The sequence below is a fragment of the Pichia membranifaciens genome, assembly GCF_001661235.1.
Source record: "Pichia membranifaciens NRRL Y-2026 unplaced genomic scaffold PICMEscaffold_8, whole genome shotgun sequence".
Taxonomy (NCBI): Eukaryota; Fungi; Ascomycota; class Pichiomycetes; order Pichiales; family Pichiaceae; genus Pichia; species Pichia membranifaciens.
The window spans coordinates 137,272-161,755 of record NW_017566989.1 but is presented as its reverse complement, the minus strand read 5'-3'; the positions used below and the strand labels follow the sequence as shown (position 1 = coordinate 161,755).

Below are 24,484 nucleotides of genomic sequence, written 5' to 3'. Positions count from 1 at the left end.
ATGAAAAATGGAAACGAAAACTAAAAGAAAAAAAAACGGAAACGGAAACGGAAACGGAAACGAGAACAGACATGTCCTCCCCGATGATACCGCGTATGGCCGATCACCAACCGTTCATGTTGATAACTAAGTAATAACTCCGATGATGATGTGTAACTATACTATACTTTTTTTTATTCTCTAATAATCATATTATAAAAGATGTCATATACAGCACAATTATTGGGAAAGACTTTCCAAAAGAATGTTTCTTTCTTCAGAGTCAGCACCCCACTTGGTGACGACAACACAAGAGGCACCGACAACCTTTCTGGCGTTACCTTCTCTGTCGACCTGGCACAAACCAGCCCATTCACCCAATTGCTTGGCGTCAGAGACCTTGATCAATGGGATCTTGTTGTCACCTTCGTTACACAAAGCTTCAACCAACTTGGTGATGGCTTCTTCGGTAACAGCGTCACAGAGAACACACAATTGAGCTTCACCTCTGGTCAAAGCCTTGGTGGCTTCTCTCAAACCTCTGGCTAAACCGTCGTGAACAAGAGCGGTTCTGAGAACCTTCTTGATACAGTCTTCAAGGGTGACGGAAGCTTCTTCTTCAACGACGACTTCCTCTTCAACGACTTGTGGTTGTTCTTCAACGTCAGACATTATGTTTTGCTGGTTTGGTTTAAGGTGTACTTCTTCCTCAGATAATTATCCGGTCAGTTTGCTGAAGAACGAAACACCTTCAAGATCCACTCATCGTAAAAACTCCGTAATCACTAGGGTGTCGAAAACATGTTGGACTGAAAAAGAATCAAGTGGCTCTAGCCCCTCTCTCTTCCGGAAAGGCGAGCCAGAGAGGGACGCAAGGAGAAACCTGGAAAAAAGCCTAAAAACAGTCACGCAAATTTTTTTTTATAGCACGTGCGTATACTGAGGGCTAACTTTCAACCCTTTTGAATCACGTGATATTACGTCGATCGTCCTTTTGGAGTCTTTTTCCTTTTCTCTTTCCAGAAAATGCCTTATTGTGACATGATACTGCTGATAAAGACAACCAACATGTTGATCTACAGCAACACACACGACCCTTTGGATAACAACCAGGCTTGCGCAACACAGCACACCATGACAAAGGTCTACATACAGCATGAGACTCTGCCTGTCTCGTACAAGTCGAAGCCAGCATTGAAACGGTGGAGCGACACCCTCATTGGCATGTTCTACTACACGACTCCCTCGTTTGTGATGACACGTTTCGAAAACTGCGTGTGCAGTGTAATTGGCCTTGTGTTGGTCATGTTGTTTGTGTATGGATGCAAGAACTACGTGTTGCCGTTGTTCTACCTCTTGAAGCAGCTTTTCTGAGAGCAGAAGAGCCAGGATACATACTATTATGCTACGTTTTATAAATAGGGATTATATACTGTTTAATATGAATAGATTTCATGAGAAGCAAACGGGTACCGGGACCAGGACCAGGACCGGGAGTGCAGACATCTCCCTCTTCATTATGTATGTATTATATGCACGATGCATGGTTAGATAGGATAGGTTACGGGGATGTTCTATAGAGTGCTTAGTATGGTGGTCAAGGCATGCTTGTCGGAGTCAGACAACCCTCCGAAAATAAGAGCATACTTGTCCGCCTCGTTGGATTGGGTCTTGACCACAAAGTTCTGGAACTCCTGGAAAATGTTGACCTTGTCCAGGTTTGTGTTCGAGTACGGATCCTCGTCTAGCTCGTTGTCGTCCACCATGAAGTCGAACTTCGCTCCGTCGGCAAATAAGTGTTCGTAGTCTAGCTCACCATCGTCCTCACCTGGGACGTCGCCACCAACGTTCTCGTCTTCTTGTCCAAGAGCATTAATAGTATACGTCTGTTCGTTTGCCCAGCTCTTGTCTGTGTATTCGGCACGCTTCTTCTCCAACTCCTTGATGGCCTTAGGTATCTCGGTGAGTATTTTCGTAATGCTCCCACCGCATGCACCTAGCATGTTCGTGAGCATCATTGAGTTGAGCGAGTTCATGTCGATACTGAGGAAGGAAATGAATCCTAGGATGGACAACTTGAGGTCGAAAACACGCTTCATTTTCTGGGAATACTCGAGCCAGCTGGCCAGGAAGTTTTCCAGCTGATTGTTTTCTATTAATGTCTTCAACGTGGTATTTGGATCCACCACCAAGGACGCAACAATGACGTCTAGTAGCTGGATGATATACTTCTTGCTCTTGGCCTTGAGTCTCTCGGACACTTCGCACATAAACTTCAACGAGTAATTGATCAAAACAGGGAGGTACTTGGCACTGGTGTGGAAATCAAGAGCTAGTACAAAATTTGTACTCAAGTCTCCAACATAAATCAAATCGTTGGTACCGAAGTTGTCGCTCTCCTCGAAATCCATTTGAAACACACACATAATCAACTTGAAAAACGACTCTTGTATTTCGGCATTCTCTTTGATGATTTGGCCTCCATAAATAAGATAGTTCTTCAAAGAAGGTAATGCATCTTCTAGATATAGAGTGATATCCTCATCATCCATGAGACAGGAAATGAAGTCCCCAAATAAAGACCACATTATAGGTGAAACACTTCTAGTGAGAAAAAGGGTATTTTCAATCAATTCGCCCGCCTCAGCGTAGAAGTCTTCGATTTTATCATTGAAAATTAGTTTGATGACCTTTGAGTAATGGACCTCTAGTTTGCCAATAATTTCTGTCGAGTTCTCAAAATACAATAAAATTGTAATCATGGTGTTCAAAATACCCAATGCTGTGGAGGTCTTGTCGTTCGCAGCGGATTCGTCATCGTAATCATCGATGCTTGCGTTGTACATCTCACCAATCGATCTCAACAAAGAGGTCAATTTCAAGCACAATTGCTCCATGAGTTGCTCGGCAAAAGGCTCTAACTTCTCCGGGAAAGATTCGACCAATTCTTGCATGACTGCAGGTAAAATATCTGAATCGAAGTTATTTGAAAGTTCCATCAATTTCTCCATTGTGGGTAAAATCAAGTTCTCGAGCAATTTCTTGAAATCGTCCAAGTTAATGAAAGATTGTATTGCCAGCGCAGCTTCAATTTGGACAGGCAGTCCATTTTCGTTATTCGAAAAACATGAGATGATACCTTTGAACAAATTTTCTGTTGTGATGGAGTCTTTAATATCCAAGGTATCAAACTTCGAGACCAAGTTACAAACTCTGGCCCTTAGGAACTGGAAATTAGAATTGAAGTTTGGTATTATGAAGTTATTCAAAAATGGTTCAATTTCAGTAGCCACGGGATTTGAAGGGCCTGATAACTTGTAAGAAACGGGAGATAAGAACTTCATCAACGTTTCCTTGGCCTTCGCAATTTCAAGGGTTTCTGGTTTGGAACTCATCTCGCTGAATTGGGAAACAACGTACTGGAACATTGGAACCAAAAAGTCCACTCTTTTCTCAGCCAAAGTGAAAAGGAATGAATGTAGTGCATCTTCTGCAGTGTTATCGTCGATGATCTCAAAGATTTTATGTATATACTCCTCAGGTTCGTCTTCAAACAGCTCAAGGTCTTCTTCTTTAGGATTGAAAACCTTGAAGGAAACTTCGATAATCAAAAAGTTGAAGTGTGGTTCGATCATCTGGAACGTCGCCTTCTTAAGCAAACATTGTTCGATCAAGGAGATCAAATAGTACATGCTAGAATCTGCGATGTATTTTTCGTTGGAAGACCACTTTCTCAAATTTTCGATGTACACAGTAATCAACTGAGGCAAGACATTTTCCCTGAAGTTATTTCTGAAAGTGTCATACTGCAATTTGGAACTCAAAGACTTGGTACCGTATCTTTGGAAGAGCCTATAAATATTGTGATAAGCCCATTTTTGTGATTTAATCCATCCAATGACGGTATCTGGACTGTAGTTGGTGTTGATGATCTGTACATGGAAAGTGATCCAGTCGACCAAGGCTTGGTTTTCCTGCAATGGTTCTGGGAAATCCAAGTACGTGACGAACTTGTAACATTTGATGATCAACTTCAAGATCTCAGAAGCCTCATAAGAGTTTATCAACTTTTCGTCTGACACTAATTGTTGACCAATGTTGAGCAAGCTGGGAAAGAAATTGGTAATGATGGGATCGAGTGACTGGTGTCTCTTATCATTATGCTTCCATCTGAAGTTCCTGCAAAGTTCTGCAAAACAGAAGATGCCGATATAGAGTGAGTTGATGTCGTTGTTTGAGTTATTTATCAACTGTAGAATGTTTTCCAAAAGATTGCTCCACTGCTCTGGGTAATCGAACTTGATTATCTGGTTGAGGGCCGGTAAGAGCTGGTTTCTTAACGGCTTTTCCAATTTCGTCATGATGACAAGCAATCTCTCTCTGATGATCGGTCTTTCATCGTTGTCTATGACGGAGCCCACAGTCCAAAATTTCACAATCATATTCTTGAAATAGATCGAACATGATTGTTTGACAATCGGCTGCACGTCGGCAGAGGAGAGTATATCCAAACATGCTCCCAAGAAGCCAGGAGAACTGCTGAACTTTTTCAACTCGATTTCGGCATGCTTTCTGATCTCAGGGTCTGCCTGCAAAGAGCCCAGAAAGCAATCATGCAGCTGTGAAACATCCATTTTCGCTGTGTGCTTCGTCCGTGGCGTGTCCAATGTCCGTCTAGTATTTTCTGGTGGTACTTCTGACACACACGTTCTGTTCCGAGGTGTATATATTTTTGTTGAAGTTCATCACGTTGGAGAGGAGAAAAAAACGGAAAAAATTGAGATAATGAGAAATTCGACAAAAAAAATATATAGGCCGTGGCAATGGAAATATAGACTCGTATTCTTTGTCTGGGGAACGGAATACACGGCTACGGAAGGCTAGTATACGACAATCAAGATGCCGTTCATGGCTGCAGCAGCGCTTACAGGGTCCTCGGACCAGTTTGTCCACGCGTCGATGAAGCGCTGGACGTCGGGGACGTCTTTCCGGGAGGCTATTCTGTCGACGTACATCGAAGCGAAGTGCTTTTTCAACGCCTCGTCGCTGATACACCAGGACACGGTGTCCAAGGAGACACTTTTCGGGTGGCGTAGCGAGTCCTCCGTGGCAGACCTGAAGAGTTCGAGTAGGCCGAGGCCAAAGCTTTCCCTCGTGTACTTGGACGCCTCGACGTTCAAATACTCAGTGAGGGTCGGTTGGTAGCTCAACGGGTGGAAAAAGAAAGACCTTTTTTCTCCCTCGCAGACAAAGAGATACGAAGGCAAAAGCGCATTGCCCTCCGAGCGCCTCAAGACCCGCAGCATCTCCCTGACGGCGGCGATGGGGTCCTTCAAATGGATCAACACCTGGTGGCAATAGACGATGTCGAACTCGCCGTCCGCAAACGGAAGCTTGTACGCGGACCCCTGCACGAACTTGAGCGTGTTGTGGTTCGTCGTGTCGACGGCTGAGTCGCCGCCGCTGCAGTACTTGGTCCGGCACGCCTGGATCAACTCGGCCGGCGTGTCGAGCCCGACAACCGCGTTGGACTCGCCGTAGCTGGCAAACACGTCGTGCGTGATCGAGCCGGGGCCGCAGCCGACGTCGAGGATCCGCATCTCCCTGCTGCTGCGGAGAGCCTGCTCCATCTGTGGCAGACATGTGTGCACCGTCCGCCAGTTGTGCGTCGACGCCACAGACGGGTTGTAGTTCTTGTAGTACTCGTTGTCGGTGTCTGTGTTGGATGTCATCGTTGTGTTTGTGATTGTGTGTGCCTCGATAGCTGTCAATTGGTCCCCACAGCAAAGCAGCAGCAGAAGGTCAACTACAGAGCCGTGCTGACCGAGAAACACTGCTCGCCATCTACCCCGAAGACCCTCTCGGAGTTAATTCCGCAGACTCCCGGCGATTGTACGGAGGGAAACCCAGCCGAGAGAACACTCCGTTGTACACGCACTTCTACTGACGGCACCGGTACACGCCACAGATGCCGTGGGCTCGTTCCAACAGGATATAGCTGGCACTCACCTTCCACTTTCGGAACCCGACGAGAGCACATGTTCCCGACACCAGTTGTCGGCGCCAACTCACTACAAAACCTTGAGAAAATACTAGCCACACGTTTCGCCATGATAATCCTTCTTGCAAATGGCAAATCTGGTCCAACTATACCGTCTTTCTCTTGTACAATGCTGTTTCCAGCCTTTGCCAAATGGACAAATCAGCCCGGTTCATGTAGTCACGTGCCGACTTTTACTTACGTAAGCTAAGTCGATCGACCTTTTTGTTTGTCCATCCGTGCACCAGGATTTGGCCCCACTTTTTTCCTCACTCCCCTCCTGCAGAGGAGGAAATAAAAGAAAAAGAGCCATATCAAAAGCTCATGACGATGTTGAAGGCACACACACAGACAAAGAGCTCACGAACGGAAGCTTGATCTTGCGGTATCTAGCAGCACCAGACACACAAACAAACAATGCCATTCTTAGTCACCTACAGACCTGCGATCCTCCTCTTCTTCTTCATCAGACAGCCTGTTGCGGCAGCCTCCTTGGTGGGCATGTTTGCGTTGTGGGAGGCCGACAGAAACCTTGGGCTTGGTATAAGGGAATCATTCAACGAGTGGAGAAACACAGCGTTGGGGTTTGCCACGGTGCAATCGCAGTATGACGCGTTCAAGCGGATCGACGAGCAGAAGAGAAATGAGATGCTCGTCAAGCAGTAGTGGTCGCAACGCCAACGGTCCATACTCTGACTCTTCTAGTCATTCTACTATTATTCATTTCTTCACCCCCACACACAAGTCCTACTTATTTATTTGGTGTTCATTGCACACCTCCTCATTTTATATCTATCGTCTATAACTAATAGATCACTATATACAAGTTACGTTGCGGATTCGGGTTCGGTCACTTTCGACTGATACGGTACAGCTCGAAAATAGCGGCAGGGGTGACGCCCTGGATTCTGCGGGCCTGTCCTATCGTTTCAGGCCGGTTGTGGTTGAGCTTGGAAATGACCTCGCTCGACAACGACGATATGCTCTTGTAGTCGAAGTCGACAGGAAGCTTCAAGTTCTCGTCGGCCTTGAAGGCCCGTATGTACTCCTTCTCCTTCTTGATGTACCCGCTGTAGTTGCCCTCCACAGTCACCTTCATCTTGATCCGCGAACTCATCTCCTTGTTGAGCTTCTCGTCTCCGACAACTTCGAGGATGTCATTGATAGAAGAACCCTGGTACTTCAAGATCTCGTACGCAGACTTCAACTTGGAGTCATTGCCGATACTCACGGCAGGAAGCCTTCCATCCCACTTCTGCGAGCTCATCTTGAAGTCCTTCAGCTTCTCCACACTGTAGTCGAAGAGAGCCTTGTCCTTAACATAGAGCTCCCACCTCTCATCCCGAACACAGCCCAGCTCTCTGCCCTTCTCCGTCAGCCTCAAGTCGGCATTATCGGCACGCACGCTGACCCGGAACTCAGACCTGGAAGTGAACATTCTATATGGCTCCTCCACACCTTTGGTGATCAAGTCATCGATCAAGACGCCAATGTAACCGTCGGACCTGTCAAGAACAAGCTCTTTACCATTATCCTTCTGATGCAAACCCGCGTTGATGCCAGCAATTATACCTTGAGAGGCTGCTTCTTCATATCCTGTGGTACCGTTGATCTGGCCGGCTAAATACAAGCCCGAAATGAGCTTCGTCTCTAACGTCCGGTGCAACTCCCTAGGATCGATGTAGTCATACTCCACACCATATGCAGGCTTCAGCATCTTCACATTTTCAAGACCAATGATATTCTTTAAAATCTCATATTGAATATCCTCCGGCATCGTCATTGAAATACCGTTCGGGTACACAATATCATTTTCTTCTTGGTTTAGACTTTCCGGTTCAAGCCAGACTCTATGCCTCGGCTTATCGCCAAACCTGAGCATCTTCGATTCCAATGAGGGACAATACCTAGGTCCTTTCACTGTCTCTCTGATGTGGAAAGTCTTCTCTAAATTGTCCAACACGAGGCTCTTCACTTTTTCTGTAGTGTACGTTCCGTAACACAGTATTTGGTCCTTGATCTTCGGCCTCTCGTTGAGAAAACTCATCGGTTCAGGCGGATCATCTCCGTACTCCTTTGAAACAAGATCGTAATTTATACTCTTTCCACTAATTCTAGGTGGCGTACCTGTCTTCAACCTTCCCATCATAAATCCAATCTTCTTGAACGTCTTGCTTAGCCCCAAACTGGAGATCTCATCTATTCGGCCTGCTGGCCAGCACTTCAATCCAACATGTATCTCTCCTCCTAAAAATGTCCCCGTAGTGATGACAACTTTGTCACACTTCATCATCGTCCCATCCATCAACACTACTCCTTTCACCACCCCACGTGGTCGTCCCAACTGATCTGCGTCCTTGAAATCAATCACCAAATCCTCAATTTTATTTTCCACAATATTCAGGTTCTCATAACCTCTGATGTATTTCTGCATCTCAGACAGGTAGAGATCTCTATCTATCTGTGCACGATACCCCCACACGGCTGCCCCCCTGGACCTGTTCAATATCTTGAATTGGATCCCGGCCTCATCAACAATTCTCGGACATACCCCATCGAGGGCATCGATTTCCTTAAGCAATGTACCTTTTCCGATGCCTCCCAAATGCAGGGTTGCAGCTGGTGGCACCAACGTTTTCCCAGCTAGGAGTGACCAAAGTGGTTTGTACACCGGTACGGGCAGAGCCAGTGGCGGCTTCGATTCCGGCATGGCCACCACCGACTACAACAACGGGATGGTATGTGCACTTCGATAATTTGGAAGCGACTTCTGCGTCATAGTGCATGGAACGTCTGATAACTTTGGAAAACATGGTATTTCTTCTTGTGTGTGAGTGTTTGTTTGGGCTATATGAGCTGTATTGGTTAACTTGGCTGTATTGAGCTTACAGAAACATGTTTCTCCTTCTTTCCTCTTATTCCGAAGCAACTTTTATCAGTAAAATCGCCTTTTTGTGCATGAAAAATTTTCGGTCCAAGTCGCGTCAATGTTTTTGTTGTGTTTCCTCTCATCTGATGAACACGGGACGTCGGGCTTCTCCTTCGAACGAAGCATCCGGAACACATGTAAACTGGTCTGAGCTTATCATTTACCCAGTCATGGCAGGGAAAAAGAGGTCATTGGTGGGCAGCAAGAGACCAAAGCTTGTGCAGTCAGTTTTCGCCGCAAGGAAATTGACACAGGTCACGTGCCCAGAATGCAATTTCCAGTACATTTCTCGTGTGAAAGAATCTGAAGAACAACATCGTCTCTTTCACGAGGAGAAAATTTCGGGTCTGAAAATAACTAAGACAACATACACCAAGTTGCTATCGCATGGCATGAAAGTCGAATATTCCGGCAATCAGAGTAGCTGGAGTAGCGAGAAGATCGAGTGCTTTATTGTCTCCTGTGTTGACCCGCAGATAGTAAGAGTGGTTTCGGACATGCTCAAGCACGTGAATGAGCTGTGGCTCAACAGTACAAACAGCTCTAACAGCTGGAAAAAGCGTCCAGTGGAAAGCAAAGTTGTCCTTCTGGTGTCCAGTGCTCGTTCGGCAAAAGGCGGCAACCACCGTCTCATCGGCATAGTTACAACAGACCCACCGCCGCCATTATCGGCGTTCCTATTGGGATACCGCATGCACGTCAGCACGTCGGCGGTGGATAGAAAAGGACCGCCATTGAAGCTTCAGCTAGGAGTCTCCCGCATCTTTGTCAGCCAGAAGTACCGTCGCCACCATCTCGCGACCTTCATGCTAGATTCACTGCTCGAACATGCAGTCTACGGGACAACTCTAACGCCCTCGCAGGTTGGATTCAGCCAGCCGTCCAATGCCGGCTCTCGGCTGCTCAGCCACTGGTCTTCAGCTCCCTCCTCCTCTTCTTCTGACACAGTTCTTGTCTACGAAGAAGAAACATGAAACAGCAGGGCGAAAACTTCCCGATTTGGACACCGCGTCTTGTGAAGAGTGGCGAGAATTTTGTTTATTTACCAAACAGGAAGATGGAGAAGAGATCCATGCTCAGCTTTGGAACGATAAGTCGTGGAGACCTTGACCTTTATGGTGAACTTCGAAGAGCCACACAAGTGATACAGAAAACGCACACGTTATGCAGAACTACCACGACTATGACGCCGGGGCAGTGATGCTCGATGCTGTCCACGCGGACGACCTTTCGACAGTTGAGACGGCAATAACAAATTTCAAGCAGTACATCAAAAGAAACTTGGTGGATCTGGATTACGCTTTGCCTTACGTGACGTTTTTGATCAGCATGTACGAGACGAAGGATCTTGCTGTACTTTCGTTTAGCACGTTGTGCCACCTCATCAAGAGAATCAGCATACAGGACCCCTCCGTTTTACAACACGTCTATGACCCGGTGGTGCCGTTTCTGTTGCACAGACTGGCGGACCACAAGGATTCGATAAAAATGACGGCCTTGAAGTCATTGAAAACGTGCATAGATTCATGTGTGTCGAGAAACATTGATTCTTTGATACGCTTCCTCATACAGGACGGGTTGATGATCGACGATGCGCAAATTCAAATAACTGTTATAGACATTCTAGATCAAATCATAGACCCAAATTCCAACTTTAATTTCTCGTTCAAAATGGTTTTATCTGCATCGGTGAAGCTATTAAAATCTCGCAACTTCACAGTCTCATCCAAATCCGCAGATCTGATCAAAGTGTACTTTACACTCATAAACCCGAACAATAACACCGCAAAATCGGACCTCCTAAACGACCTGATATCAAATGATGTACCGGAGCGAATCTTGACCAACTTGCTTAAGTCAATAGATGGATCGTTGTACAAAAAGTATATATCATTGACAAATCCGGACCAATCTTCGCAGGTGAGTGATTTGGCATCAAATGTTGATAAACTCAATTACATGTTGGACCAGACTCCGAACTGGAATATAGATGACTCATCTTTATCAGTTGTGGGTGAAAACGATGATGTGAATTATGAAGCCCTTCTTTTTGAATCTGAACAACTATTTGAAGGGAAAGAGACTGAAAAGAACTGGAAAAGCAGGCAGCAGTTCATTATAAAAGTAAGACAGATTCTTCGTGGGAAGAGTTTCTTATTAAACATAGACAGTTCTCTTGCGTTTGTAAAAGAAATTAGAGATCGAGTCACCAAAGGAATGCTTTCGTTGAGAACAACACTTTCCAACAATTCTTGCCAGCTATGCAAGGAACTTGTAATACATATGGGTTCATTTCTAGACTTCACCTTTATCGAACCTTTGCTGATGAGTTTACTCAGACTAACGTCAGCAAGGAAAATTATGCAGCATCAAAATGCTAATGTTGCCATCATTGCCATCTTGTTGTATATTAACTTGAATCCTAAAGTATTCAGTATTTTGAATGCAACTATTCAAGAAAAGAACATCCAACCTCGTGTCTATACCGGTAACTGGATTCAATTGATTTTGTTGAAGTATTATAGCCCACAGAATCTGGAAAACTTCTACTTTCTAGTTGAATCTATTGAAGGTATCATGATCAAAGGCATTTCCGACCCTATTCCGCAAGTCAAGGATGCGATGAGAAATGCATTCTGGACGCTTTGTGAATTTGACTCCTCATATGAGACAAAAATTACAAAAAAATTGGATTTTGCAATAGTGAGGGCACTGGAGAGATCAAAAAATGTCTACTTGAACAGCAATAATATTAAGTCCAAACAAATGCAAAAACGTGAACCAATAAAGGATCAGATCAGTGATTTCGAAAAGGAAGAGCATCTCCCGCCTCAAGACTCGTATCCAATCAGTCGAAAAGAGCAGAATAAGGTAATGGATAAAGAGAATATACAGCTCCAATACGAGCCAATAAGGAAGTCCATACGAAGTGAGTCTTTGGACGAAGCAAGGATGACACAAAAGAAAAAGCAGCATGTTCTGAGGAATCATACTGTTGATGTAAACCCTTCGGCAACTATACTGGAAACTAACTATGCTGCATCAACAAACAATGATGACTTAGTGGATGAATTTACAGGAAGAATCAAAAGGGAAAACGTTATATACGAAGAGATCACATCAGACTCAAAGGCATTACAAGCAGAAGGATTCAGTAAACTTTTGAAAGAAAACGATTCTTCATTGACTATAAAGTTTCATGGAGCGTTGAACAATTTGACGATTTTAAATGCTGACCTTTTCAATTTAATTTTTATGGAAGGTAATGAGAAGTTTTTTCGCAAAATCTCAAGTTACCTTTCAACTGAAAACACCTTGAGGTTATTTTGTTTGTATTTAATCAAGTCAGGAGATTACAACCGGATTGATTTTGTCATTAATGAGCTATCTTTGGAAGATACATGTCTTTCGATTATTAACATTTTGAACCTATCAATAGATGCATCCAAGATAGACAACATTAATTTATCAATCCAGTACATTAAGAATCGGTTCAAAATTATTCATTCTATTTTAAAGATTTTCAATGCATTAATTGCTCTGAAGAGAAACATCATCAAATCATATCTGTTATCAAGTATCTTCGAATGCCTCTTTTTGAGTTTTGGAATAGTTGATGATGACCTGATAAAGAAAGAATATGTTTCCACATTCAATATATGCCTCCAGGAATACGACGATCTTTTTAAAAGATCACTCAAGGAAGTTAAGGATCCTGCGTTGAAGAAAGAGATACACATTTCATTAAGCTTGCCGGTTGATGACGAAGATGCTGACCAAGGAGATGTTGAGATGTTTAAAGAAGTTGATGGAGAGAAAGAAAAAGAGGGAGAAAATACCAAATTTTTATCGCCATTCAAAATTGATGCTGAGGAGTTCGATGATAATATTGACGGAATGACTAAAGTGATACCGAAGCTGAAAAGTTTTGAGCCCGGAAATGAAAATAAAAAACAACCTTTGAAAAACACAGTTGTTTCAGATTTCACCATGATTTTTCCAAAACATGCAGGAAGTAAATTATTTGATTTCGACAAAATAGAAATTAAGCATGAGGAGACAGATCGTGATATGAGCGTAGGAGTTGATGAGGTGATAAGTCAGATAGAAAAAGATGATGAAAGAAGTGAAATGGAGGATGTTGAGGAGATTGGTAGTGAAGTAGGATCGGAACATATAGGTGATGCAGAGGACAGAGCAGAAGTAGCACCCAAAACAATGACAGAGGGATCACGAATTGAGTCGGATGAGCCATTCGAAGGGAAGGAGTTTGCTGCGGAAGAAACGCATGATGATATTATGCCTGAAAAGGAGAAATCAATACTGAGTGATTCTACTCCTGACATGAACCAATTAACCATCGATGAAAACAAAGAGATGGGTGGCTATCTTGGGCTAGTAGTCAAAGAAATATTGCAGTATGAACCTGCCGAGGATTTCAAAGCGGCGTCTGTGTTGAACTCATTAAACGATATTGAGACTCTTAGCTGGGTTCTAAGCAATGCCGACTCTGTTGATCGTTCTGAGCTTTACGCCAAACTTGCCGAACAGCTGAGGGGAGAACACCAAATTGAATGTCTTGCAGTGCTGAAGTACTTTTATGATATGTGGCCTGAAGAGATTGATGCATCAGTCATTCGAGTTTTCAACGAAATTATAAGCAACACCACCACCGCTACTGAACTGTTTCTAGGAGTGCTTGAAATTGTAGAGCTTGTGGACGTCAAAGTGCTGGTTTCAGTAGGGAAAATACATTCTCTTCATCCTCGGCTTCAGGAGATTGTTCTTAGATGTATCTTACAGAGGATGCAAAGTAACAGAGTGGATTGTGAAGACATTTTCATGATTGAGCGTATAATCAATCGTGGATGTGAACACGATGATAGCTTCATTCGCATGAACAGCTATCTGATATACAAAGAGATGTACCGGATGTTTATCGATAAAACCTGCGATTCTCAGGGGATTGAGCTGGTTGATTATGTGACTGTTGATGGCATGAAAGACAGCATCAAACTGTTCTGTGGGGTGCCTGTGTCGCTCGAAGAGTGAGTGTATATTATATACAAGGGCTGAAACTGTGTTCATACTATGTAAATGTTTTACAACATTGAGATCTATAAAAATCAGTAAAATTTTTCACCGTCATCGACAAACATGCCACTGAAGGAAGCATCACTTGGCACCTTAGCATCAAGCGGCTTGTAAAGGTACCATGCTTTGAGAGCTCTCACAAAAGATCTTACTCTTGCTTCTCTCAAAGAGGAACCTTCCCCGCTTGCCAAGAGGTCGTTTCCGGAGAAACATCCCACGACGTAGATGGGGCTGTTCGAAAGTCTACCTGTTTCGGAGATGAGCCTCACTGTTGGCGGATGCATGTTGTTTGTTTTCAACAGTCTGGTCAAAAGTTTCCCTGGTTCTTTGAACTCGAAGAGTGCGGAGATGTCTACTTGTCTTGAGAGGATGTGGTTGGTGATGAATTCTTTTGTGGCTGTTTCGCCCGAGTGGACGTAGAGACCTGCGATTATCGAACGTACGGAGTTGGCGAAAGCCTCTGATTTGGATATTTCGTAGGGATTGACCTGCGCTGGGGAGTATTTGACGACGTTGGATTCGGGGGTACTCACTTTACGCAAGTATCTGAGTCTACCGTATTTGAAGAGTTCAGGCTCGTTGGATAGGTATTTGTCTAGCTTAGAGGAGGCGTCTTCATCTATACCCCAGGAGTTTTTGGCAACATCGTAGAGGGAGAAGTTGCCGATGTATGCGTCTATTGCGGACCTGAGAATCGAAATCGGAAGTCTTGGGTAGTTGGCTAGGAGGTATTCCGACACGTAGAAGGAGAGGATGTGGGAGCCGAAGATCGTCATCTGCTGGTTGTTGGACGCGTTGCCCTCGCCCATCGGACAGGACAGCGACTTCACAAGCGTGGACAGCTTGTACTCCTCCGGGAGCTGGAGTCTGGCGTGGAGCGCCACGATGGAGGGTATCAACTGTGCGTTTTCCTCAGACACCGTCGTGGAGTTCGTCTTGTTTTCGTAGCTGGCAAAGTCAAACTTGTCCTGTGGCACATTGAGGTCCGACTCCTTCACGTACTTGTTTTTCGCCGTCTCGTACGAGAACCGGTACTTTCTGGACACCTCCGTGTCGTTTTTCGGTGGATGCTGTGGAGCAGCTGGGGAGACCGAAATCGATCTCGTCCACACTCTCGAAGCCGCAAGAGCACGGGAGACGCTCACGCCCCGCTGAGCCGTCGTCTTTGCTGCTGCAAACATATCTGTGTCTCGTGTGTGCTGGTCTGCGATGTGATGGACCTCTGTTTCCGACTACTATCCTGATCCGAGTCGTCTTCTGGTACCTGGTAGGCCAACTGAAATATATTTCAGCCTGAACAAACTCGAAAATCGAAAAGCGCTGAGCTTTTTTTTCCTAAAACGAAAGTTGCCCCGCACCGCCACCACGCACACGCGTACACCGCATATGTGCTGCACCGATCGGCGGAAAACATTTCTGCTGACGTAAGCGGGTTGTCCTTCTTTTTCCCCTCTCTGTTGCGCGGAGAGAGAGGGGGAGGAAAGGAAGGATGGACAGGGAGGAAGCAAGAAAGAAGATGGAGTGCAAGAAGAAGGCCAGAGGCGCCAGAAGCAGAGAGGGCTGGTGCAAGCACATAGACTCTGTTGGCTCCACACACAGCACACGCAACACACACAACGATGTCCCATGGTCAGTTCATTCCTAAGTGGGTTGTGCCTCCTACCGGAGGTTGGTTCCACACCCCAAAGAACCACCACGTGAATGGTATCATAGCGTTTGCAGGCTACTTCGCCGTCCTCTACGCGTTCTACAGACAAGCCGAAAACGACTCGTTCAACCCAAGGGAAGCATACTCGCTTGAAACGGTCGCCAAGTGGGACGCTGCTGCTAAGAAATAGGTTGGTGTGGATCCACACTGAGCAGCCACACATTCCACAGACAACAGTACCAACTACAACTATTATTCGTCCTCCCCTCCAGCCACTTATTTATTATTATATTTATTTTTACGTGTTTTCATATCCATATATGCTTTCTATAATAATGCATACACCTATATAAATACAATGAGTATATTTGATTAACTCTTAGTACAGATACACCTTCAATGCGGGGTTGGCGGTCTTGAGCTTCTTCAACAACTCGAACGTCTCGCCGCACTCGAGAACGCTTCTCAACTTCGGGTCGACGTAGTTGTCCAACACGACGGCGTCGATCTCGTCCTCCTTGAGACTGAACCCGGCGTCCGGGTTCTTCTCGTGGTCCATCTTGGAGATCTCCAAAATCTTATCGACACGGCTGGGCGTGGCGTTTAGAACCCGGCTCCACGTCGTCCGCAACATTTTGAGGTCCTGGCCAATGGGGTTTTTCTGGATCAACTTGATCGAGCCGCCCTCGATGTCTCTCGTAGCCCTGTGCACGTCACACGCTCTGATTGCCGATATCGACAGAATGAGGATGAACCGACGCTTTGGAATAGTGACCGTCTTCTCGAAGTTCTTATTGAACCGCTTCTTTGTCTCGTACTTCTTGATCTTGTTCCGGAGCTTCTTGTACTCCTTTATGCTGGGAACCAGATCCTCCATATACATCTCGATGAACTGGCGGAAGAACGCAAGTCCACGCTCCGGAGTGAAGTCGTTCGTATCAACAACATTTGACTTGCTCAAGTAGTAGTCGGTCAACTCAAGTGCAGACAGCTGTGGGAAGATCTCACGTATCTTGCTGCTCAACTTCTCAACAATGATATCCGTCTGCTCAGAACTCAACGCCTTTTTGCTCTCCTTTTCAAATTCCATCTTTTGTTTCTTCTTGCTCTTTTGTGCCTCAGTAACTTTTCTCTTTTTGCTCAAAATCTTTTCTTCTTTTACCGTTGTCTCCTCCTCCTTTGGTTCTCCTTCCTGCTCTCCTGCAACATCTTCAGCTGCCTCACCCTTTACCTCAGTCCCTTCCTCATTTTCGCTCAAATCGTAATCGACTGCAAGCCCATCATCTAATCCCTCGACATCAACCGCCCTCTCTGACTTTTCTTTTTTCTCAGTGATGCTCATTGCTGCTGCCTATGGCCTTTTTCTCTGCCAAATCACTGCTTTCTTCTTTCCAACATGATTACAGAGCTGAAAAAAAAAAATCTTCAACAAAAAAAGAGTAAAAGAATTGAAGTGGAAAAATTCCGCGCAATTCCCCGAAACGGATCGAAAACATGAAACTTTAATGTTATCTTCAATTCGGGCCACGAAAAAGAAGCAACAAATGTTAACAACAACAGTAATAACAAGGTTCAATTCAGAGTCAGAGAAAAATTAACACGCCCAAAAATAATGTCTGTGCAAGCGACGCCGCAGCGACAGTCAACAGGGAATGCCCCATCGTCTCCTAGAACACCACGGCGATCGCTGACACCATTAACAAAACATGCACTTCAAATGTCCACCACTCCAATACGAAACAGACTTCTCCTCACACCGACAAAGAACAAACAGAAACAAGTGTATGACCCGTTGGATGACTTAAGAATGCTAGGCCGTCTGTTCAATACTAAGGCGAGAAGCAAATCTAGGGTAGTACCGATAACTAAGAACGTCTCACCTTCAAAGACAACGACCACCTCCAGCTATAAAACACCATCTCCTGTGCCCGAAGGGAATACATTTCCACTTGGCACAGACGTGAGCACAAATCTCAGCGACCTGAAAAGGAGACACGTATCGTCACCGCAACTATCAATCTCCCCAGTACTTGGAATGGGGAATGTGCCGAGTTTTATCAACAAAGATGTACGATCGTTCGCCAAACTCTTCCATCAGTCCAGCAGCTTCAGCACAAACATGCAATCGTTGGAAATGTCTGACTCTTCCGGCTTTCTGGAAGAAACCTTGCAAATTACGCAGTCGCAGTCGCAATCTCAATCGCAATCGCAGTCCCAGCATCAGTCACAGCCACACATGCTATTGCGTATACCATACAACGATGAGGTGCCGTCAAGAAATGTGGGCGCAGGCAGCGACGAGATACCAGACTTTGAGGACAACAACTATATCGATAATTACAATGAGACTTTCGAATCACATGCAGATACCTCTAACATAGCGCTCCCAGAGGCGATTCTCCGAGACGGATCGGGAATACTAGGAATGTCTGACGACGAGCTGGAGGAATACAACCTTAGCCTCAGTAAACTGAACGAAAGTGGGAGTGACAGCCGTGGAGATAGTGACAGCGACACCGAGAACGAGGGCGACGCTAATGGCAATTCTGAGCATGTCCGCGGGCTTGTCGATACCGACGAACTTTCGAAAGAGCTGTCTTTAATCAAAAGCCACGAGCAGTTCATCACCAAGAGAAAACAAAGAAGAAAGACCGGTCGAATGGGTGAATTTACGAGCGGTCAAAGGCCGATTATCAAGGACGCCATGTTCAGCAATAAAATGATCAAAGGGTTACTGGATAACCTACAACTTGGGGACACAATTGAATCCGGCCTTGATGCTTCTCTTTTCAACGAGATGGCCTATCGGTTCATAGATATGGAACTCATGAAGACAATTGAGATGAGTGAGCTCACGGGACTCGGTGGTCGTATTGTGCACACCGAGGTTTTTTACGGAGACAGCGAGAAGCAGAAAGAGGAAGATGAGGAAGAAGGAATTCTCTTGTATGCGATGCACAACTGGGATATGGAGAAGGTGAAGGAGTTAGAGGGTGTGCTTTACAGTAACAAAGCTGTCAGGAAACGTAGAGCTGATTACAATTTGTTGAAGCGCAAAGAATTGGCCCATAAAAAAGTGCAGCAGGAGGTGGAACAGAATTCAGAAGAGATAAATGTAGAAGCCGAAGAAGATATACCAGGCGACGAGGTTGACTTGAAAAATTTAGACACTCACATTATGCTGAGAATTGCTAATTATTCGGACGACATGGACGATTCTAGCGACTATGAGATTCCTTTTGCCGAAGAGGAGGAAGAGGAGTAGTGATGTCAGAGACGATCACGTGACCGAGCTTTAAAATGGATATGATTTTTTCAAAGATTATCGCTTTGAATAGTTGTCATTAATAAGTTTGAAAACTAGATAATTTTAATTTTATCAAAAAACTTTTTTTTTTTTAAATGTGCATCTACTAGATAAATAAAACTCCGCCACAAAGCATAAGTTCACTGGCTAAACATTCGAACCAATCTCTGCTAGATCTTTGAAGACAGTCATCCAAAACATGTATATTTACAAATTACAACATCAAGACATGTTGCGGCCCATCAAACTTTTTCTATGATTTTTTACTTGCCTGACAAGTTTATTTACTTTTTCAGCGCGTCTCTAAAGCTGAGGACAGAGCTAGGAAACATTGTGTCAGGTACTGAACACGGTGCCTTGACTGCCAGTGGAATAAAGACCTGTGAGTCGGTACAGATCTGCGGCATGACCGTAAAGAATTCTGTTGAAGTCTAGCTATTATGTTATGAATTGTATATTGTTCACTTTTTCTTAGACTTGTTGCTTATGAATATATAACTAATATAACTAACCTACAAACTAATACTTTCAAACATAAATACAAGGGACAAACCTCTTGTATTTATACACTTATACCTTCGGTTAAACATTCCATGATACATTCATCACGGCGACTAGACTTACCATTATACATGTATCACGTCGGCTAACTTTCCAGTTTTAGATTACTAAGATGCCTTATCATGATAAAATTCTTATCTCTTATCCCTCGATCATTATTGGCTTCGGCATCTTATCTCAACACCCCACCATAATCTTAACACTTGTAGATATGTTTGACATTCCAGCTAGACCAACAAACTTCTTGAATTCAATCTTGGTTAAACTTTAGTCAACATATCAGCAACCATATTATCAGTGTTGATTGAGACTATTTCACAGTTTCCTTCTGAAATATGGTGTCTAACAAAATGATGTTTAATATCAATGTGTTTAGTTCTCTGGTGATGGACCGGAAGCGTTGATAACATCCTGCACCCTTCGTTGTCTTCAAAGATGCAGGGGACTTTGTTCATTTTAAGTCCTATATGTTTCAGCAGCTGTGTTAACCATAGTAACTCTTTAACTGCATCACCCAGTGCCATATACTCAGCCTCAGTAGATGATAGCGCCACCGTCTGCTGTTTCGTGGATTTCCATGTTATTGCAGTATTTCCTAACATGTAAACATAACCGGTAATTGACTTTCTGTCCACCTTATCACCAGCCCAATCGGAATCGCAGTAACCAACTAAATTGAAACTCGTGGTCTTCTTGAATACCAGTCCTAAACCGAGAGTACCTTTTATGTACCGAGGAACATGTTTAGCAGCAGCATAATGATTTGCATACGGCGTTTTGATGAACCTGGATAGGGCCGAGGCCGCATATGCCAAATCGCTTCTCACTGTATTCGCAGCAAACAATAATTTCCCCACCATGTTGCGATACAGGGAAGCATCTTCGTCAGACAGTAGCTTACCCTCAAGGGCCAAGGACGAACCAGCAGCAAGGGGAGACTGAACTGTATTACAGTCAGACATATTGAAATTACCCAAGAATCATGCTAAGTACTGTTCGAAAAGCATGGAAACCACACCAGGACGTTGGGAAACTTGCATCCCTAAGAACCTAGAAACTGCACCAAGATCCTTCATTTTTTTCTTTAATAATAATTACTTTAATAACTAATTTAAATTCTCTTGAACATATTGATTGTATTTTGACTTGAAATTGTGTTAGTACACTAGGTATTATTCAGAACGATGGCCATACATCGTTCCAATTGCGCCATGTTTGCATAGTCTGGTCCGTAGTGTACATCTTTGTCGCACACTTTAGTCTACTACTGCTGCCGATATAGCCGTGATGGAAATTATACGTTGCGGACATGGCATGAGCGTACCCTTGGCGCTTAGACACAGCATCGACCCATCCCTGATCATTATCATAGCTATCTCCAACACCACCACCATACTGACACTCGATAACTATACCCCCAGCACCACTAAGGTACTGGTCACCATCTACCCCATCACGCTTGATAGTAGGGGCAATATCCATAAAATTCAACGCCCAGGTGCCATTACTGTTAGCCTCAAGCATGGACACAAGGTAGTTGTCGTCTTTATTCTCATGTTTGAGCAATATTAGACTTGCCTTGTTATCCAATATATCGTCCAGAATCATCGGTGCGTAAGTAAATGTGTCATTACCTACCATGAAGCTAAACTCCTCACTATTACGCTTTTGCAACGTGGTTACATTCGTAGCACTTAGATTGATAGCATAACCAGTTTGAGCACCGGCTTCCACCACTTTATACGGAACTTAGTCGAGAACGTCCCGTTTGTACCAGCCAGTAATTACACCTAATCCTACCAGTTCTATAGCCCACCTTATTATGCCGACACGAACTGCACTGAAGCAATTTCTGCCATCAACGTAGTAGCCGGAATGGCCATAACACCGGTCCCATATATTTAACATGGTTTGCGTCTCATATGCGCTACCGGCCGTTAGGACCATAACGCTCTCTGTGTTAGTTAAACCTATGTTCCCGGTCACCCAGTCATAGATTTTGCTTGGGGTGATGAAGTCATCGGCCAGCGCATATACTACCAGCAGAAGCACCGCTATGCAAGCGATCGGGGTGCGCATAACTGTTGTATTTTTTCAATTATATATATACTTGTTGCTCATTAATATATAACTAATATAACTAACCTACAAGCTAATACTCTCAAACATAAATACAAGGGACATATACACTTATACCTTCGGTTAAACATTCCATGATACATTCATCACGGCGGCTAGACTTACCATTATACATGTATCACGTCGGCTAACTTTCCAGTTTTAGATTACTAAGATGCCTTATCATGATAAAATTCTTATCTCGTATCCCTCGATCATTATTGGCTTCGGCATCTTATCTCAACAAATTCAAAGTTTATTTCCAATATAACAAGTTCGATTTTTTCTACCTCATAAAAAATGATCGGAAAATCAACTTCTTGTTTCACTACATGACATCACTTAGAATTGAGGTTATCCCATTTTGAGGATGGCTGACTCTACGTTCCACTTTCAATTGCCTCTTGTGATTTTGTATTTGCCGCGATCACTGCAGCGATCACTGCAGCAAGATATGACGCGAATCGCAGGTACCCCTTTTTCGATTTCTCTGCGCGAATATGTTTATGCACCATCACATTAACGGTAAAGATGCCAACATGCATGAAACCGTCTCATTCCATTGTAATCGACAATCTTCGTGGCGTGGGGCGGAACCTGATGTGTATAAGGAATGGAGGGATTCTATAACAGCAGCTCGTTCTATCTGAAACCAGCTATTGGCTCGTGATAATTTATGAAGCAATGAAAGGCGGTAAACACGGTAGCAGCATAATTCTTTTGTGGCGACAATAATAACATAAGTCAGGAAGCATAATAAAATGGCGGCAGTAAGAATGAATAGCGAGGTTTTGCATTTCCAGGCATCGTGAATGCACCCATATGCTTCTCTTTACAACGCCAAATCATTTTCCTATTGTTAAGAGGTGGACTTTGTTGTTTTGATGGCATCTTTTCGTATACAATTACATTTTACTAAGCGTAGAAGAGAAAATGAGGGTATGACCGCGTTTCACTTTCAGACTGATGCTTTTCATCTGTAGACAACTTCGTAGGATTGATTGAGACAAAAAAGAATTGTTAAATTCGACAGAATTTTTTGAAACAAGTTAATAATCTCCTTTCTTACTTTTAACTGAAGCGTGCTGATCAAAGATAAGTGCTACTCTCTTCCATTGTGTTGAAAATGATTAATTTTTTCAAGTTCTTCTGCTCATAACTCTAGATGTAGTATTGGACTACCACAGATGTTGGTTTCGAAAATTCCAGCCAACCACAATTACTATTAAAATCCAAGTTGTTCGATTTCTAGCCGTACCAAAGGGCATTTTATTACTGGGATAGGTTCATCCAATACCAGTCAGCCATGCGAAATGTTGTGGATACTATTGACTTGACAGTAATATGCAAAAGGAACGTATCTCAATCGGTTTCGCTGTATTGGGAAGGCAAGCATGTGCATGCAAAAATGCAGCTGAATTTACGAATATTTTCCTGCAGAACGCGCGCACACATATACGAAAAAAAAGACCGCAGCTGCTTGGGCTGCGGCATTGCAGTGTTTTTTCTTACATACTTGTGCGTTGCATTCGCCGACCTGCATGTAAGAAAGTTTTATCCACAATGCATAAGCACAGCAGCGTAAAAGTTTGAATAGAAAACCGCCAAAACGATTTTCTTCGGTAAGAATACCCAGCCAGTTTATTGTCGCGTCAGGAGAGATGGGCATTGTTTTCGGTTGATATACTGTGCGATGATAATACCAGCCAGCATGTCGATGCAAAAGCTCAGAGTATTTTTGTATACAACTCCTTGAATTAGATGTTCTAGCCCTGACCGTCGTTATTATCTGTTGATTGATGTACAGCCGATGTTTGTTTTTTTCTCCAAAATACCCGACACGACTTTAGCCAAGAGCAGGATGAGCAGGATGAGCAGGAACCGTGTAAATTTTAAGTTAAGGATAAAACCCATGCGTTTTCTTCAATTTAACTCGTTTACCCTCAAGATTTTAATTACCTTATTGACAGCTATTGTTGGCAAGTGAGTCTCATAGAGTAAGCGGTTTCCTAATATCTCATTACATGATGAGAGTTGGTAAAATCGGCCTACTGATTGCTACGTTGATTTTCAACGCAGGGATCTCAAATGCAGACATCGGTAACGAACTTGAAAAACGTAATTATTGTCCTACACAAGTTTCATCATGTTCTCTCACGCCATATAATCATGGTTACCCCGCAGCTTCCGTTTCTTGGGGAAACACTGTCACTGATCTAGGAAATGGTATTTATGAGGGTACAATGAACTTTCAAGGTAAAGACTGTTCTCAGTTTGATAACACCAATGAAATCAAGATTGATGGTGGTGCTGCGACAGTGGTTGTCTACTCTTACAACAACCCTTCCAATGGAGGTAAATCAATCAATGGTTGTTCTTGGAGTGCAAAATTCACATTCACTTCGAGACAGGATGCTTCTGGCCAACAATGTATGAAGGACGGTATGCAGATTCAGTATGACTTTGCTGATGGTAAGAACTCTTTTGACTACTCCTTCGGTTGCGGCTCAGGAGGTCAATTTGATTTGCCTGAAATGTGTTGGAGCGCGAATTGTGGAAACCCACCCACAAACACCCCAACTACTACAACATCTCCAAATAAACCAACCACGACAACTACTCCAAATCAACCAACGACTACGGCCAGCTCTTGTGTTCCACAATATGGTAACTGTGTGAGCGGAGTCTGTTGTGAGGGTTACTCATGCAGTTCTGCCAACCCATACTACTCTCAATGTGTGCAGGGAACAACATCACTACGACACTTCTTCATCGAGTACATCAACGACCCCACCACGAAAACTTACT

General features: G+C 44.0%; 16 protein-coding genes across 16 annotated transcripts; 6 read left to right on the top strand and 10 right to left on the bottom strand.

The window, feature by feature from the left end:
* Nucleotides 1-82: 82 nt before the first annotated feature.
* On the bottom strand, nucleotides 83-741 carry PICMEDRAFT_18487 (hypothetical protein). The gene has a single exon (XM_019162018.1). The coding sequence runs from the start codon at nucleotides 649-651 to the stop codon at nucleotides 220-222; it is 432 nt and encodes a 143-aa protein (XP_019015351.1). The 5' UTR covers nucleotides 652-741; the 3' UTR covers nucleotides 83-219.
* Nucleotides 742-1,005: 264 nt separating this feature from the next.
* PICMEDRAFT_74844 (hypothetical protein) lies at nucleotides 1,006-1,353 on the top strand (the record flags this gene model as incomplete). The annotated part of the gene is made up of 1 exon (XM_019164891.1): nucleotides 1,006-1,353. One exon carries the CDS (start codon nucleotides 1,006-1,008, stop codon nucleotides 1,351-1,353), a length of 348 nt encoding a protein of 115 aa, XP_019015350.1.
* Nucleotides 1,354-1,553: 200 nt separating this feature from the next.
* Nucleotides 1,554-4,613, bottom strand: PICMEDRAFT_74843 (hypothetical protein; the record flags this gene model as incomplete). The annotated part of the gene is made up of 1 exon (XM_019164890.1): nucleotides 1,554-4,613. One exon carries the CDS (start codon nucleotides 4,611-4,613, stop codon nucleotides 1,554-1,556), a length of 3,060 nt encoding a protein of 1,019 aa, XP_019015349.1.
* Nucleotides 4,614-4,841: 228 nt separating this feature from the next.
* Nucleotides 4,842-5,661, bottom strand: PICMEDRAFT_18486 (hypothetical protein). Its single transcript, XM_019162017.1, has one exon. The coding sequence runs from the start codon at nucleotides 5,607-5,609 to the stop codon at nucleotides 4,860-4,862; it is 750 nt and encodes a 249-aa protein (XP_019015348.1). The 5' UTR covers nucleotides 5,610-5,661; the 3' UTR covers nucleotides 4,842-4,859.
* Nucleotides 5,662-6,377: 716 nt separating this feature from the next.
* PICMEDRAFT_18484 (hypothetical protein) lies at nucleotides 6,378-6,858 on the top strand. Its single transcript, XM_019162016.1, has one exon. The coding sequence runs from the start codon at nucleotides 6,437-6,439 to the stop codon at nucleotides 6,683-6,685; it is 249 nt and encodes an 82-aa protein (XP_019015347.1). The 5' UTR covers nucleotides 6,378-6,436; the 3' UTR covers nucleotides 6,686-6,858.
* Nucleotides 6,859-6,869: 11 nt separating this feature from the next.
* PICMEDRAFT_37425 (hypothetical protein) lies at nucleotides 6,870-8,805 on the bottom strand (the record flags this gene model as incomplete). Its single annotated transcript, XM_019163085.1, has 2 exons — nucleotides 6,870-8,605; nucleotides 8,649-8,805. 2 exons carry the CDS (start codon nucleotides 8,803-8,805, stop codon nucleotides 6,870-6,872), a joined length of 1,893 nt encoding a protein of 630 aa, XP_019015346.1.
* A 313-nt stretch (nucleotides 8,806-9,118) lies between these two features.
* On the top strand, nucleotides 9,119-9,922 carry PICMEDRAFT_74839 (hypothetical protein; the record flags this gene model as incomplete). Its single annotated transcript, XM_019164889.1, has 1 exon — nucleotides 9,119-9,922. One exon carries the CDS (start codon nucleotides 9,119-9,121, stop codon nucleotides 9,920-9,922), a length of 804 nt encoding a protein of 267 aa, XP_019015345.1.
* A 190-nt stretch (nucleotides 9,923-10,112) lies between these two features.
* On the top strand, nucleotides 10,113-14,000 carry PICMEDRAFT_13773 (hypothetical protein; the record flags this gene model as incomplete). Its single annotated transcript, XM_019160111.1, has 1 exon — nucleotides 10,113-14,000. The coding sequence occupies one exon, from the start codon at nucleotides 10,113-10,115 to the stop codon at nucleotides 13,998-14,000; it is 3,888 nt and encodes a 1,295-aa protein (XP_019015344.1).
* Nucleotides 14,001-14,074: 74 nt separating this feature from the next.
* On the bottom strand, nucleotides 14,075-15,290 carry PICMEDRAFT_69833 (hypothetical protein; the record flags this gene model as incomplete). The annotated part of the gene is made up of 2 exons (XM_019163513.1): nucleotides 15,175-15,290; nucleotides 14,075-15,153 (listed from the first exon to the last, which is right to left on the bottom strand). Exons 1-2 carry the CDS (start codon nucleotides 15,221-15,223, stop codon nucleotides 14,075-14,077), a joined length of 1,128 nt encoding a protein of 375 aa, XP_019015343.1. The 5' UTR covers nucleotides 15,224-15,290.
* A 779-nt stretch (nucleotides 15,291-16,069) lies between these two features.
* Nucleotides 16,070-17,032, bottom strand: PICMEDRAFT_74836 (hypothetical protein; the record flags this gene model as incomplete). The annotated part of the gene is made up of 1 exon (XM_019164888.1): nucleotides 16,070-17,032. One exon carries the CDS (start codon nucleotides 17,030-17,032, stop codon nucleotides 16,070-16,072), a length of 963 nt encoding a protein of 320 aa, XP_019015342.1.
* A 223-nt stretch (nucleotides 17,033-17,255) lies between these two features.
* Nucleotides 17,256-19,126, top strand: PICMEDRAFT_18478 (hypothetical protein). The gene has a single exon (XM_019162015.1). It carries the CDS (start codon nucleotides 17,303-17,305, stop codon nucleotides 18,953-18,955), a length of 1,653 nt encoding a protein of 550 aa, XP_019015341.1. The 5' UTR covers nucleotides 17,256-17,302; the 3' UTR covers nucleotides 18,956-19,126.
* Nucleotides 19,127-20,734: 1,608 nt separating this feature from the next.
* On the bottom strand, nucleotides 20,735-21,199 carry PICMEDRAFT_13769 (hypothetical protein; the record flags this gene model as incomplete). Its single annotated transcript, XM_019160110.1, has 1 exon — nucleotides 20,735-21,199. The coding sequence occupies one exon, from the start codon at nucleotides 21,197-21,199 to the stop codon at nucleotides 20,735-20,737; it is 465 nt and encodes a 154-aa protein (XP_019015340.1).
* A 108-nt stretch (nucleotides 21,200-21,307) lies between these two features.
* On the bottom strand, nucleotides 21,308-21,637 carry PICMEDRAFT_74832 (hypothetical protein; the record flags this gene model as incomplete). The annotated part of the gene is made up of 1 exon (XM_019164887.1): nucleotides 21,308-21,637. The coding sequence occupies one exon, from the start codon at nucleotides 21,635-21,637 to the stop codon at nucleotides 21,308-21,310; it is 330 nt and encodes a 109-aa protein (XP_019015339.1).
* A 345-nt stretch (nucleotides 21,638-21,982) lies between these two features.
* PICMEDRAFT_18477 (hypothetical protein) lies at nucleotides 21,983-22,262 on the bottom strand. Its single transcript, XM_019162014.1, has one exon. The coding sequence runs from the start codon at nucleotides 22,219-22,221 to the stop codon at nucleotides 22,057-22,059; it is 165 nt and encodes a 54-aa protein (XP_019015338.1). The 5' UTR covers nucleotides 22,222-22,262; the 3' UTR covers nucleotides 21,983-22,056.
* A 755-nt stretch (nucleotides 22,263-23,017) lies between these two features.
* On the bottom strand, nucleotides 23,018-23,537 carry PICMEDRAFT_18475 (hypothetical protein). Its single transcript, XM_019162013.1, has one exon. The coding sequence runs from the start codon at nucleotides 23,343-23,345 to the stop codon at nucleotides 23,097-23,099; it is 249 nt and encodes an 82-aa protein (XP_019015337.1). The 5' UTR covers nucleotides 23,346-23,537; the 3' UTR covers nucleotides 23,018-23,096.
* A 166-nt stretch (nucleotides 23,538-23,703) lies between these two features.
* PICMEDRAFT_74831 (hypothetical protein) lies at nucleotides 23,704-24,452 on the top strand (the record flags this gene model as incomplete). Its single annotated transcript, XM_019164886.1, has 1 exon — nucleotides 23,704-24,452. A coding segment is annotated over one exon (749 nt), but the record flags the coding sequence as incomplete, so codon positions are not given.
* Between the last annotated feature and the right edge of the window lie 32 nt (nucleotides 24,453-24,484).

Coding starts and splice junctions, on each gene's coding strand:
- PICMEDRAFT_18478 (XM_019162015.1), top strand. CDS start 17,303: ATGTCTGTGCAAGCGACGCCGCAGCGACAGTCAACAGGGAATGCCCCA.
- PICMEDRAFT_18475 (XM_019162013.1), bottom strand. CDS start 23,345: ATGCCCATCTCTCCTGACGCGACAATAAACTGGCTGGGTATTCTTACC.
- PICMEDRAFT_18486 (XM_019162017.1), bottom strand. CDS start 5,609: ATGGAGCAGGCTCTCCGCAGCAGCAGGGAGATGCGGATCCTCGACGTC.
- PICMEDRAFT_18477 (XM_019162014.1), bottom strand. CDS start 22,221: ATGCATGTTGGCATCTTTACCGTTAATGTGATGGTGCATAAACATATT.
- PICMEDRAFT_18484 (XM_019162016.1), top strand. CDS start 6,437: ATGCCATTCTTAGTCACCTACAGACCTGCGATCCTCCTCTTCTTCTTC.
- PICMEDRAFT_18487 (XM_019162018.1), bottom strand. CDS start 651: ATGTCTGACGTTGAAGAACAACCACAAGTCGTTGAAGAGGAAGTCGTC.